The sequence below is a fragment of the Vigna unguiculata genome, chromosome 3 (genome assembly GCF_004118075.2).
Source record: "Vigna unguiculata cultivar IT97K-499-35 chromosome 3, ASM411807v1, whole genome shotgun sequence".
NCBI classification, from domain to species: Eukaryota; Viridiplantae; Streptophyta; class Magnoliopsida; order Fabales; family Fabaceae; genus Vigna; species Vigna unguiculata.
In genome coordinates this window covers 50,207,240-50,222,419 of record NC_040281.1, presented here as the reverse complement: position 1 = coordinate 50,222,419, position 15,180 = coordinate 50,207,240, and the positions used below count along the sequence as shown (strand labels likewise).

The 15,180-nt window shown below is 33.9% G+C and overlaps 2 protein-coding genes across 2 annotated transcripts; both read right to left on the bottom strand.

The window, feature by feature from the left end:
* Positions 1-471: 471 nt before the first annotated feature.
* On the bottom strand, positions 472-7,567 carry LOC114179106 (protein FIZZY-RELATED 2-like). Its single transcript, XM_028065325.1, has 10 exons — positions 6,824-7,567; positions 6,607-6,729; positions 6,369-6,473; positions 3,969-4,148; positions 3,806-3,868; positions 3,530-3,724; positions 2,068-2,169; positions 1,914-1,976; positions 1,725-1,793; positions 472-967 (listed from the first exon to the last, which is right to left on the bottom strand). The coding sequence occupies exons 1-10, from the start codon at positions 7,289-7,291 to the stop codon at positions 914-916; spliced, it is 1,422 nt and encodes a 473-aa protein (XP_027921126.1). The 5' UTR covers positions 7,292-7,567; the 3' UTR covers positions 472-913.
* A 3,257-nt stretch (positions 7,568-10,824) lies between these two features.
* On the bottom strand, positions 10,825-12,174 carry LOC114179160 (putative expansin-A30). The gene is made up of 3 exons (XM_028065396.1): positions 11,982-12,174; positions 11,589-11,904; positions 10,825-11,510 (listed from the first exon to the last, which is right to left on the bottom strand). Exons 1-3 carry the CDS (start codon positions 12,142-12,144, stop codon positions 11,198-11,200), a joined length of 792 nt encoding a protein of 263 aa, XP_027921197.1. The 5' UTR covers positions 12,145-12,174; the 3' UTR covers positions 10,825-11,197.
* Positions 12,175-15,180: the final 3,006 nt, after the last annotated feature.

Here is a 15,180-nt window from a genome sequence, read left to right as displayed (position 1 = left end):
ATTGTTGTCGTTAAAAATTAAAATGCACATACTAATATGGCTCTACAAATCACTCAGTACTCCATCCATAATAGAAAATCCTTTTAAAACAACTATAGTTTGTCTCTACATCACACAGTACTGCAAGTTTTTGCATTTCCTGGAGATATTTAAGACTTCCAAGTAATTGAGAAAGATTGGTGATAATGATATTACCAATTTTAACTTGAAGAAATTGATTCCATACATTTTTCAGGGTGTTAAATTTTGTTCTCGAGTTTCAACTACTGGTAATGCATCATATGTTGGAGAGAGAATCCACACAGGAATTCAAATAAAACTTCATTAAACAATTAGTGTATTGTCTTAAAAATTTTGAAAATATATTTTTCACTATAAATAAATAATGAACTAAGTAGTGATAATGTGTAGACTTTTAAAATCAGGAGACTCTCGATAATTAGAAGCAATGAGATGGTTAAAAAATTGAAGGAAGTACCAAAATTCCTAAAATGGAATAATTATATACAACAGCTGTTACAAGCTTGCTAAGGATGTGTTCTGTGTGTACTCGCCTTGAATGTATAACATCGGAGAGCATTATGGAAAAGAAGTAAAGAATAGAAGGAGAGGGAAAGAAAGAAGCTACAACTCCATTAACATGTATAAAATTCCGATGAACAATAAAAAAATGACCTATTTTTAAGTAAGAAATGAGACTTCACACGAATCGCATGAATGTCTTTATCTTTGGCAGCCACAATATACTCTCATAGCTCCCTGCAATGCTCTCCAAACGGTAAAGCATTCCTTATGATGTTATTTTTCATATGGTATGTTTTTTCATCATGTTGCTCCTGTTCTGAAATTTGTTCTGTGCAGGAAAACAAACTTTGAAATATGCCACATGATTGAATCAAAATGCCACGAGCGATCACCTAATAATAGTTCTTCCAAGAGATGATGCTCCGATTTCATTGTCAGTATTCTGCATCAATGGTCACCTTCATTAACATATAAACATGGAAATAAAGGGAATGGATGCTTTCATTAAACACGACCGTATCATGCGGAAATTTTTTTGTCAACCCTGACTTAGTTAAGTAGTTAATGTCATTTAAGAAGTGAGAGAAAGCAAATTTTTTACATGGAATGGTCATGTGAAATTTAACATAAAAGGACTTATTCCCATCACTTGATGAGAACAACCATCAATCCAATCTAAACACTAAATCATTTTACTGAGGTTGGCAGGGATAACTAGATGATTAACCATCAATCAAACATATTTAAGCAATATATGACATGAAGTAAAAGGATTGGCATGATGATTGTTGATCAAGTTTTTGCAGTATATAATTGTATTGTTGGTTAAATATTTTTTAATCCCACGTGAACAAGATATACAAAGCATTTTTCATACGCACAAATAATAATTGTCCTATATACTTAGTTTCTTTCCAGGAACAAACATAAAATAGATAAATTCAAGTAATGATACACCACTCATTTTAATAAAATGCAAAACAACTTGAAATTAAAAGTTATTTCTCAAAGGGGAAAAGTACAAGAAAGAAAAATGAAAACTGCAGCTGTCATAAAAACTATTTAAAGTGAATTTAATGTATCTGTAGTCAAAGTAATAGTGATACAGTTCCTAGTATGACTAAACGTACTATATTCACAAATACAAAAAAGCCGCAGGGCTTCAATTGTTTTTATCCATCTTTAAATGAGTAAATTACCTGTGATTTAGGGGATGGGAATACATTCCAGAACCTAAGTGTTTCATCTCCAGCTCCAGTTACAATAGTCTGAAACAGTATAACTCATCACAAGCAGAAACACAACATATAGATGATACGACAAAGAAATCATTTTCATAATCAAAGACAGAGTGATAGAAAAAGGAATAGGTTAAAGAACTGAAATACCTGTCCATCTGGAGAAATGGCAAGATAGAGAACTCTGTATGTGTGGCCAGTAAGAGTGGCCAGCTGCATCAAAGGACCAAAAATGGTGGTAAAGCAGGTTTGAATAAAGTAAAAATAAAAAAAGAGATACATCTTATCACAGTAGATGGTGTACCTTTGACATTGTGGGGTATCTCCAAACAATTATCTGGTTCTGGGAGTAACCATGTGTGCTTACTAGTTCGTTGACATTTTTAGACCACACGAGATTGCAAACCTGCCAAATATAAAGGTTGAACACCATTTTATTTGTATTAAAAAAATGGAAAGCGCAGAGCAGGTATTGTTTAAGAAAATGTATCTCCAAATGTCTTAATATTTGAAGTGGTAAATGCCACAAGTTCTTAAAACAATTTATAGGCCGGAAGAAACTTAAAGAATCATACCTCCGAGCTATGAATGGTCAACTAAAATGACATTTAATTTAGGCATTTTTCCAACTTTACATTAGTATAATAAACTCTAGACAAGCTATTTTCATTGTAATGTCTCAGTTTCTATACAATGATAGAGCAAATAATGATTTTACCGCCAGAACTGGATTTCTAAGGGTGACAGGAGATGACTGACTCCATGTAAGAGGAACATCAAGTGAATTCTGAACTTAGGTTTGGGTGAGGGCAGGGGGCAAATATTCCGTTATCATACCTTCACTCACGCCTCCCAGCCCGGAATTACAATAATAATATCAATAAGAAAAATAACCAATCCATGTTCAGCTTGGTACATTCCCAGAGTTATGGTATAATAATAATGATGATCTTAGTTAGAGATGCTATAAAGCTGTGTAAGCCTTTACCAATAGCTTAAGCTTTTAATGGAATTGATCTTTGACATAGTATTACAGATTCCTTGTCTAACTGGTCAGGGTTCAATTATTGTTACCCCCATTGTTTTAAATTAAGGTTGGATTTCATTATTTAGTAGGTTCATGCAATGTTCCCACTTCAAGCTTAAAGGGCCCTTAGGGCATCTTATGACGTTAGAGATGTGATGGTCATTCATAAGCCTTCAACTAAATGTCATAATTTGCCAGTCATCATAACCTACAGGCAGAAAATGACTAACCTCCTAGTTCTACCTCTTTCTTTTGGTAACTAATTATTCAGCTACTATTCATTTAAGATGATTCTACATTTTTAGGCTTTAAATCCCTATTTCACATTAAACAAAAAAAAAAATGTCAAGACTTATTAATTACCACTCAAAAAGAATTAGAAAAGAAAGTATGTCTACAAGAAATCATTAAATCTTTATCTTTCAACATTAATCAGAAAGATTGCATTAACAGAGAGTCCTATTCATATTGAGGTCCAACATTGATGTACCATGACCTTTTCTAATCCTTTCTTAAACATGTTTATCTCTCTTCAATTGTATAACCTGAATCATCTTTCAAGCGCTATTTTATTATTTCCATTTCATAAATTACCCTTCACCGGAAGGAACACATATTACAGCGACCAGTAAAAGAATACGTAGTACCAACAAATAGCCATCCTCATATTACAGAAAGTATTGAAATGTAGTGAATTTGACATAAAAAGTATAAACAGATTAAACACAAGTACTCTTACCTGACTTCCAGTGTCCATGCAGCTTAGGTGTGAGTTGGTGGTAGTATTCCAGAAACGTATGCATCGATCTGCAGTTCCTCCCCCAGATGCAAGAAGTCCATGAAGATGAGGAGACCATGCAATAGCTTTAACAGCAGCTGTATGTTCGCAGTACTTGAGGACAGGCTGAGTTGAGTGTTGATTCCATACAAACAACTGCCAAAAAAATTATTAGTACTTGTGCAGGAGAATAAAGAATAATAGTTCAGAAGAATGCTTAAGTTTGCACTTGCATACTCTGTTGTCATTTCCTCCAGATGCCAACTCACGGTTATCATAAGACCACTTCAGTCCACAAACCTTTAAAGAAACAAAAAGGAAAATCAATATGTTGTTGGATATCATGTACAGTAGAATAGTTAGACAAGATGAAACTGTAAGAAATAAAAACAAGACTGACCTCTGATTTGTGCCCTGACAGTTTACTGACAAAATCGTCTTGTGCACGGATATCTCTTTGATAAATATTCTTATCCCTGCCGCCAGAAGACAAAAGAGATGAACTCCAGGCCAAGGCTCCAACACGTAACCGATGACCCTCCATAGACCTTATCTTCTTGCAACGAGAAGCATCCCAAATCTACATGGACAATAATTAGACCCAAGTATTGTTTAATTGGTGGGTGGGAAAAAACATAAAATGAACTAGCAAGTTTCACGGATGCAATGGGAAGAAAAAATCCTTTTGTGATCATGCAAAGTAGTTAAGCAGAGATCAAATTTGTTTTCTTGGGGAACTTAGCCTCAAGGAAAATGTGTAGAAGCAATGCACTAGATATCAAACTTAAAATGAAATTGAGCCACCTATATCTCTCCAGCCCCAATTTAGCTCCTTGAGAGCAAATGAGTTGGACTACATAAAGGTAAATTAAGTTTCTACATTTAAAGACACAAACCGACATATTTACGTTTTTCAGTATGAATATGATAAAACCAAAAATTTCATTAACTCATTTAATAAATGATTTAATGAAACAAGCAGAAGCACAATCCACATTAGCTGACTGTTACACCGGACCCTATGAAGCGCAGGCACCAAACACAACACAGAGAAATTAGTAATGTCCTATACGTAATGATTTATAATGGTGTTAAAGTAATCAATTATCGTAAAGATCAGAAGAAATGTTAGAATCGAAGCCAAAACTGCCCAAACGAAATGCCCATAGCACAAAATCACAAAGCAATGGAAATAGGGGCGTCTAAAATAAGAATAGAGCAAGCCACCAAAATGCAGTGGAGGTCGAGATCAAGAACCTAAGAGGAAGTCAGGAGTCAAATATTACACCAGAGAGGAATTAGGAAGCCAAACTTAAACACCTGAATGAAAAACAGGGAAGGAATATGCGACAAGATTTTTTGCAATCTATCTTTCTGTTATCTAATAGTTTGAAATTTGGTTATGAAATTTCCAAAAAAAAGTTGGATATGCAGTAGCCGTATCCTTTGTTTTTTTTTTTTTTACTGAAGCAGTGTTATCTGAGTTATGTCTACAAGTTTCCAAGCTATTTTGACATGTGTCAGTGTCCAACATTAGACACGTAGAAATACCTGGACACTGGAGTTTCTATGCTTCTTACCTACCACAGAACTCCCATTCTTAGTGGAGCCTCTACACTTCCATCAGCTTAGCTTCTAGTTCACTTCACACCATTAGTATCACAGTTTTGAAGGTTCTTCCCACTGGGGTTTACTCGAGAGCATGAGTCCAGTACACAGATAGAGTGTGAGAAACATTACTCACTTCTATAGTGATCGCTCCCCCAAAATTTATCAACCTAACTTCATATTGACAATAAAACGCAATATGACGTGACACAACATGACAAGGTCTATAACACAAGGTTTTGGAATGGCACAAATATACCTATGAACTAAAGCGTGTATAAGGAGGTATTTAAGTGTCTCTGCTTCTTGAAAGCAGGCAAAGGGAATGATTCGTCCCCAAGAAAGCGTTTTAACGAAGTGAATGGAAGGGAGGGGCACAAAAAATGATAAACACAGAAATTTTCTAACCTTCCAATTTTAAACACCATCAGTAAAATTAAAATAAAATAATGGAAAAAAAGTATAGAAAATTTTATCTTTAATGAAAGTTCAACCTAATCCCAAACAAACATATCTACACGCTTATTATTTGTCTATAATGAACCATGTCATTAAAGAAAAATTCATCAGATTATTTTCCATGATATTGCATTCCTTAATGACTATTAAAATAATTTACATTCCATTCTGGATAATATAGACAGATAAACCACCAGCGGCATGCAATTTGATACTCATTTGCTGAAAGCTAAAAATCCAACCAGGAAGTACTCTGTCCCCTGGAAGACTCAGTTCACCTACAGGATGTCAAGCAACTAACTGACTTCCCTTAGAAGCTATCTTCAATTGCTTCCCATACACTCTAGCATGTTCTAATTAATTACTTGCCATTTTTTTCTCAACGAAGGACCGCATCATTATCTTGACGGTTTACCCCAATGTGCCTTCTTTTTGAAGAATTTCTTTAGGGCTTCAGGATCAACAGAAGCTAATCAACCCCCATAACAATAATGCTAAATGGCTGTAGTGCTCCACTAGGGTGAGGGCTACCATGCATCATTGCATTACTACACCACATATCAATTGCCATGACTAAAGCTTGCAGCACCATTTTTCACGATCGAGAGGATGGCAATAAAACCCAACCCCCAAACACGGTTTAAATCATAAAACCTGGTAATCAAATATCATCCTTTGGGAACCCCCGATACGAATCCGTAAATGCGACAGAGATCAGAGCGTAAACTCTTACCTGAACTTTACCATTGCTAGTTCCAACCGCAAGGTGCGTACCACGTTGAGCCCAGCCTACGGAACAAACGAGGTCATCAATCCCCAAATCACATAATTTAGTAACCTGCATGATCACATCAATACAGAATAATCACAAAGACAATTCTTTCAATTTGCATAAACAGAACACCGGCCAGCACACATCACAACCAAAGCGAAATCAAAGTTCCTAAATCGAGCAACAACAAAAAAATCACCTTGCTGCTACAAGCATTCCAGAGATAAACACAGTTACCCAGACCAACAGCCAATACATTATGCGAAGACCAATCCACTAGATTCAGGTAAAAATCATCTTGCAGCGCAGGCGCATCCAGGACCTACTCCAAACACCAACACAAACTAACATCTCAATCTCCATAGGCACCAAAAAAAAAATTAAACCAAATTAAACTGAATTAAATCAAAATTCACCTTAAAAGGCGACCTGGGAACCTTCCTGGGAGCCTTGACCGGGCCGTGATTAACTCCGGGTACGGAATCGTCGCACATGAACGGCGAGAGCGAGTGCATGGACTGGCGCGTCTCGGTCTTGTACCGGAAAATATTCCGGCTGGGAAGCGTCATGGGCGGCGAGGCCGTTTTCTGCGGCGTGAGGGGCGGCGCTAGGCCGGCGGCATCGGGGCCGAAGAGGGCGGTGCGGAGGAGCGTGGTGTAGGCACTGGAGCTGTCATCACGGCCCTCGGGTAGCGAGGCGATGTCGAAGAGCGCGAATTTCGACGCAGATCTGCTGGGAATAAAGCGGTCGGAGTAAATTGTCCTGGAAGGCGACGTGTAGTGATTGGAGTTTATGAGGCGGTCCACGTGGCGTAGAGTGGCCTCCGCAGAGGGTCCGGAGGCTACCGGCGCAGGAACATTGAGTCTGGCGGCGGAGCGGTCCATGACGATTCCGGTGGAGCGATCTGGGAAGGATGTGGTGGCGAGGCTGTTAATATTTTCCCGGGAAAAAACCCAGTAAAAGGTTACAGCTGTTTTTTCCGTTTATGCTCTTTTTATTTTTGAAGTGGCGTAGAGAGGCTTCGGTTTCCGTGCACGCTCACCGTGGATCGTGGACCCCTCTGTTTCCTCACTCTGGCTCCACCACCGGACCCAATACCCCTCTCTTCCACTCTTCTTATACACTTTTACATGCAACCATAACACATATCACACACTCTCACTCTTTTTCCTACTTTTCATATTAATATCAAAACTAATATTAATATCTTCTTCTACTTCACCGCTGTCACTTTTTTCTCCTTCTTAATTAAACACATTCATAAATTCTTCTGCAATTTATTCTTCTGCATGCTTTTCCGTGAGATTGAGATTATGCCCTTCCACTTTAAGCATCCGAATATATCACTTTTCTCAACAATTTTTTTTTTCGATAAGACATTAAATATGATTTCAAGAATCAATCTTTTCTTAGTTTCTACTTTCCTGAGCAAACTATTTAATTTTACTGCCCTAAATTAAATATCTATTTAATTTTTAATTAAAGATTCTGTTTTTGTTAAAGACTAAATATTTATCTTAGTAATTCGTTACATATAATAACTTAACCAAAAAACAGTTGCCACGCTTCATATATATTAATTATAGCCAACCACTGTTATTTAGTGTCCCTCTTTTTATATTTCATGGCGTTAATTTCAATTAGAGCGTCTAATCGTTTTATTAGCTGTTAGTTAGTGATATTATTTAATATAGTAAATAACTTTTTATGAACTCCAACTCTTTATATATCCTCTTCCCTTTGTCCCTTGCTTCTGTTTATACTTCGTACCTCTATAGTAACGGAAATAGTAATAAAAAAAACGCATAATTGAGTATTGATATAAAATATTAAAAAAAAAAATTGAACAGTAATTGTTCTTGCCTTCACAGTAGTTAAACAACGTTGTTTACATGAACTGAAAGGTGCTGTATGCATTTATCATGCAATGCAAAGGCATCTCTTGTAAAGAGAATTAAAAATAGCATGCGCAAATAAAACCCTGGAATTTAAAAATATTCAAACAAGATAACTCACTTTTTAATTTTAATCGAACAGATCCTTAAATTTTAATATTACATTAATTATCTACTTATCCCTTTTTTAATTTGTAATTAAGAATACCTGATTATTTGGCCTGTGCACGGACGTAAAACCATTATGTTGAAATAGTAAATTTAAATGCAATAATGATTTTTTTTATTATAAATTATTAAAGAAAGATAAATTTTGATAGTAAAAACATTAATTACATTGAAATCAAGTGAATCAAACTACAGTTTAATTGAATTGGGTTGGTTATGAAATTGCTGTATATTAGTTGTATTTAAGTTGAATATATTTATTATAGAAATATAATAAAGTTTTAGGTTTTAAAAATTTGAATATCTTAGAAAAGGATTGGAGGGAGAATAAAAGGTGTATTTTCTATATATAGTTATACCAACCATGATAACACGGTTTAGGTAAAAAAACTATGTCATTAAGTTGATGAGACAAGTAATCGAAGGCAAAAGCTATAAAGAGAATTAAAATTTGTACACACATTATCACATGGGGTTTATTAAAGGTTGCTATAAATTCATGGAAGAAGTTCTTATATTTAAAGCACGCAGTATAACAAAATAAGAAATTGATAGATACATAGACATGATGTGAAATGAATGATGATGAGGAATGTGGAATGAACCACAGATCCGTATGGTGTTTTCACGTGATATATTTCGTAAGTAACATTGCTTCTTCTTGGTTAAGTCGGAGGCACGTAACCCTACCCCATCTAGTAACTTTTTTATAGAAAATGTACCATAATTAAAATTATTTTGTTCTAAAAGGTATTTTAAAAGAATGTGAAATTATTGAGTGTACCTGGATAATTAGAAATATATTATATTAGGGTGGTAGAATGAAAGGTTGGATTTTATAAATTTTGGTAGTAGCAGGAAAGTATGTGGCATTGAGAAGAAAATATAAAATAGTGAAAATGAAAATGGCATCATGGTTAGGAGGAGACAGCCATGGCTGAAGTACATCCCAAGATGCAAGAAAACAACAAGCTCAAGCCTACTACCTTCCAAGATTTAAAACAGATAGTCTTTGTTTTGTTTTTATACATACACCAAATTAATCAGATTTAGATCTTTTTTTGGTTTTTCTGAAGATCAGATTGGATCTTTCAATAGTAACATGCATGGTAGTAAGATTTTTTAATGTTTTTTTAATTCTTTTTAATGTTTTTAAATTGGAAATAAGATCAACTTTAATGTCATTTATTTCTAATATATCCGTCACAAGAATCTAGTAGACTGGATTTTATATATATACAAAAATTAATTTTATCTTCATATTAATATTTAGTAAAGTGTTAACAGATTATTACAAAAAGTTAGATATTTGGGAAAATAAATGCTTGAATTTAAATTATATGATAACACATTGTTAAATAATAATAATAATAATAATAATAATAATGTAAAATTTACGTTTAAATTGAATTTTTCAATATTAAACCAATAAATTCTTTCAAGAAATTTTTTATTGGTTCAAGTTTGTTAGGAATTATAATTTTATTTTAATGAATCTCACTTTTAAATTAGGAAAAATAGTCATAAAGATCCACACAAGATTGTTAATAAATTTTATTCAATAATAAAAAGAATGGTTAAAAAAAGTACTACTTAACTTTGTGTATACGCAAAAAACAAAGCTGTAACAAACAGATCTTACGTTGAAAGATTAAGACAGACAATACGAGGTTATAAGTTAAATTTAGCGTCACTATTATAAAAAATAGTAATTAAAATATTTTTCTTTTCATCTGATGCAAAATGTAAAGTGTTGGTTTGGTAGCTTAAGTAAATACATTTGTTTGATTACTATTGACAAAAAGACCATCCAGTCCTCTAAGTCTAATTTGGATTTTACATCGGTGTTCTAACTTTATATAATTTGGTTATAAACTTTTCATTTCGTGTGACATTGGTTAGTCACTTAAAGCACCTAGTTCTTCCAACAATAATAACGTAACTTACTCCGACAGGTAATATTCCACATTAAATAAAAATTAAAAAGAAAAAAGCGTAACATGGTCGAAAATTACCACATTGATGTTCTAACTTTTTGAGTATATTGATACAAAGGCACACGACACGACCCACAACCCATACAACCTCTTGCTTAACCATACCAACTGCCACGGTAGCACAGCACATGTCATGGCCACCAAACCCTCCCTTCACAACCAACGCACATAATTATTGTTTCACCTTCATCAGCAACCCAAATTCTCAATCATAACTAACACCTCATTCATTTACTTTCACAATTCACGCATTACCGAGCCTGAATTATTAAGATCGTATACTTCCATGATTAAATAATAATATCATCAACACTTAATAGTTTTGTCCTTTCTTTAATTTGGCCATTGAGAGTCGAATACCAAAATAACTAATTAATTCCAAATTTGCAAAAAAAGTATAACGTAAGATCAGAAAAAGAAAGCAGCAGTGAGTCATCGAGTGAGACGTGAAAAACAAGATACGTGAGGAGATTTTCTTGTTCGATCCAGCAACACGTGCGTGCAACATATATGTCTGTATGAGTAAACAAAACTACTCATAATTTTTAATGATTCTAAATATTTGACCGGTGGAAGAAATTCTCATTGTGCCAGCAGTGTGACAACATTGGTGGTTTGTTTGTTTGAACTAGGAAAAAGAAAAAGAGAATGTCTCCGTAACATTTGTGAGATAAGAAAAAAAAAAGCGTGGAGATGAAATGAAGTAAATAAAAAGGATGGTGTGTGATGTTTAACTGAAATTGACGTTGGAGGAATACGTTAATCCTACGCCCCAGTTGGTGGGAGCAACATTCCAAGCTATTATGGTTTCTTTGGTGGTGTAAGAGGTTGCCTTAAACGAAAGAGATTGACCACTCAATGTTGCAAAAGCCTGGTAAGAAGCTCCCCAATTGTGGCTCATGCTGATCCACTCGGTTCCACTTCCTTTCACCCACATGTTTGAAATGTCTCCTCCTCCTCCCACATTCATCACATACACCAATAACCAATACCCATTTCCCTGGAAAGAAAATCGTAGTCCACCACTCTTCACGCAAGCCACTCTGAAAAATTATTATTCACCACATCACATCTTCACTAATACCATTAACTAAGAATATTAGATATTTAACTAACATTACCTTCGGTACATAACAGGAACGATTCCAGCTTTCCACTGTGCGATTTTCATGAAAGCGGGCTTGGACATGTCGAAATGTGGACGAGGTGGGTTGCACCACCCTCCGTTGTCAGAGGCCTCGGCCCAATTAGGAGGGCAGATATTGGTGGCAGTCACTGTGGTGTAAGGCACATTGGAAAAACACGCACTGGATTCCACACACTGTATCTCGTAACATGTCCCACATGCGTATCCATCGTTGAACAATGTAGAACTCAAAGCTGCTGTGTCTGTCCCATAACCGTTTATCAACAAATTTCCATATCCACACGCTCCTCCTACAAACTCATATTCATTTCGTTATGCTCTATTATTAATTAATTAATTAATTAATTAATGAATTTTTGTAACATACCCATGGTGGCTGAAGCACTCTCGTCACCATAAAATGTGGCATGGGCTTGTGTCCACTGACTCGGCTGAAATAAACCCGCTACTGTTGCTGGCTTTCCCATCATTATGAACATCCATGAAAACAAAATCAACAACAACCTACGATGTTGAAGAGAGACAGCCATTGCTAAATTTTTGTTTGTTTCTTAACTTCTTGTGCTGTTTTTCCTAAGGCGTTTGTACATGTATGCTTATATAAAACGTTCACTGGTAGCTGATTCAAAGAAATTTTGTCTTCGTGATCCCCACGAAGATAACGCCCCTAATCTCTAATCGTTCAAGTCAAACATTATTATTACTCTCGTTTTCTCCTCTTCGAACAATATTGGTAGCCAATGATGTAGGAAGGAATATTTATTATATATATCATTACGTAAGTGAAAAACGTGCGAACGTGTTTCTTAGGTGTTGTCCTTTCTTTTCATCCACCAAGCAGCAATTACAAAATTCATTCGTTTTCGTAACAATAATAATAATTTCTTCATGTCCACACTTTGGACTAAAACAGCTACAAAAAAAAAAAAAAAAACATGTTTTGGCGTGGATGATGACGGTTATCCATCTGATTAAGCAATAGAGAACCATTAAGTGATGGTGGTTAACAACGTTAGATTAGTTGGAACGTTTTAAGCCTTCAACCTCTACTTATATCGTTATTAAAATTTTAAAAAGTTAACTTATAGTTGAACCTATAAGCGTTTTTCCTCAACATATACGTTTTGTTATTAGAAAAATATTAAAAACATTCAGAACGAATTTGGATGGCTTAAACAATCTTGCTTTAAAATCTGGATTCCTAGAAAATCTTCGCCAAGAAAAGTTCCTGCCTCCCACTAGAGATGGAAATAGGTTCAATCTAAGCAAGAGATGTAAATTTCTCTGCTCTTTTAAATTTAAGGTTCGAGTCTAGTCTACATGTTATAGGTTTGTTTTTAAAGTTTCTTAAAAAACAATAACTTGATCTATTGTATTTAAAACTTATCTCGTATGTTAAAATTTTGGGAACTTCATATAAGTTAACTTAAATATATAATTTAATATGAAAATTTCTCAATTTGATTTTTTCATATAAAAAATTATTAAACGGTTTATATATATAAATTATGTAAAATATTATATCAAAAACGTAAAAAATTTTATCTTAAAAAAACATAAAGAGTTACCGGTGACACAAATCAGATCGTTAATATTTTAAGTGAATTAAGTTTGATAAAATACTTTTTTACGTTTAAGAAGTAAATTAAGAATTTTCAACGTTTAGAAACTGAATTTATATATTTCCGCGTAAGATATATATTTAATAATTATCTGTCAAACATATATAAATTAGAACATTTAAAATAAGTTTTACTTAAAAAAATGAGACAAAGCTCGATATAAGTTGGTTAAATGTAATAAGTGTTGGCCATATAAACTATTTATATGATACAAATTAGTTTTAAAATCTAATAGATACTAACTTGTTTAAAAGTTCATTAGACAGTAAGATTTTCTAAAAGAATACATGTGTTTATCAGCATCACTTTACATATCAGCATGCTTATGTTAATCAATCATTAAAAATTTCTTTATAATAATATTAAACAAGTATTCTTTTCATATTAAACAAGTATTCTTTTCATATTTATTTAAAGGATTAAATATATTTTTAATCCAAACCATAAACATGAAATTATAATTTGTATTTGCTCAAAAATTTTATATATTTTGGTTCCTAACTTAAAATATGTATGCATGTAATCCTATTAATCCAACAACGATAATTTTTTTACATGATAAATAATGTTTCAGAGTGACATTTGAGTTATAACGTGTCAAACAATAATTGTAATAAAAAAAATTGTTGAAAGAAAGGAATAACAATTTTCAAACAAAAGGAAACTAAGAATAAAAAAAAAAATAGTGTAGATAAGTTTGTTAAATTAACTAATAAACTATGAATATTTTGGTAATTTAAAATTGATGAGTATGAGGATAAGGACGGGTATATAGACACGTCAAATATGTACATATTCATACTTTTTTTCCATTTCGATCCTCATTCTCATAGTACTCATACTCATATTTATATTTAATCAATGAAAAAATTTTGCGTCAAAATTGGACAAGTTCAAACAACACCTTCATTTTATCAAGTAAAAATAATTATTGTTTGAATTAAGATATATATTTAGATAATTTTTTATTCAAAATATGGGAATTTTTATTGATATAGTTGTGAAAACAAATAAAATTAAGATTGGACTTGTCTATTTGGCCCACCCAAAAAAGTTCACTTGAGCAGAAAGTCCACACAAATAAAAAAATGATAACTAAATCCCTATAGGCCAAGGCCAACTCATGGATAAGTATGTGTTAGTCTGTCCTAGGTCAAGATAGACGAGATTGGGTCAAACCCAAGTCAAGTAGATTGTTTGGGTTGAGTTTAGGTCAGGCTACATCAAAGTCAAGCCAAGGTTGATAAGATTCGCATCATCCTAAGTTTAATTGAGCCAACATTGAACAAAGTCAAGTGAAACCCACAAAAGGTTAAGTTGAGAAGAGTTGAGCACACCTCAGACCAAAGTGAGTTGAGCGCATCACACCGAGTTAAATATGATTCACTCAAGGCCCAATCAAATTAAGTTAAGTCATTACACCCATGTCAAGCACGATCGAGTTGTGTCTACATCAAGTCAAGTAGAATCAAACCAACATTGGGTTGAGTCAAGTTAAGCCCACAATGGATACATGTTAGACTAAGTCAAGTCATGCTAAGTTGAGCTAGTTCTACCTTTAATTGAGTCGATTCGGACCTACCTTGAACTTAATTGGGTAAGGTTCACCTTTAACTTAATGAGTTGGACACACCTCAAGTGGAGTTGAGTTAAGTTAGATCCATATGAAACGAGTTGTGAAATATCGGCACTATTAAAAATATATTTCTAATTTTCGATGAACGTATTTTTGGCAGCCATTTTATCCTTCTGACTCACCTATGTCTTAAGTAGGTAAAAGTAATTAAAATAGTTACTACGTTAGGTGTTTCGACATTCGCTTCTGCCCAAAAACGTATTTAGAAATTCGATTCAAAAATTAAACGGATTTTGACATCCGATTTTCCAGAAAACAAATTTGTACACATACACCGACTTTCGACATTCGGTTGCCCAAAAACGGAT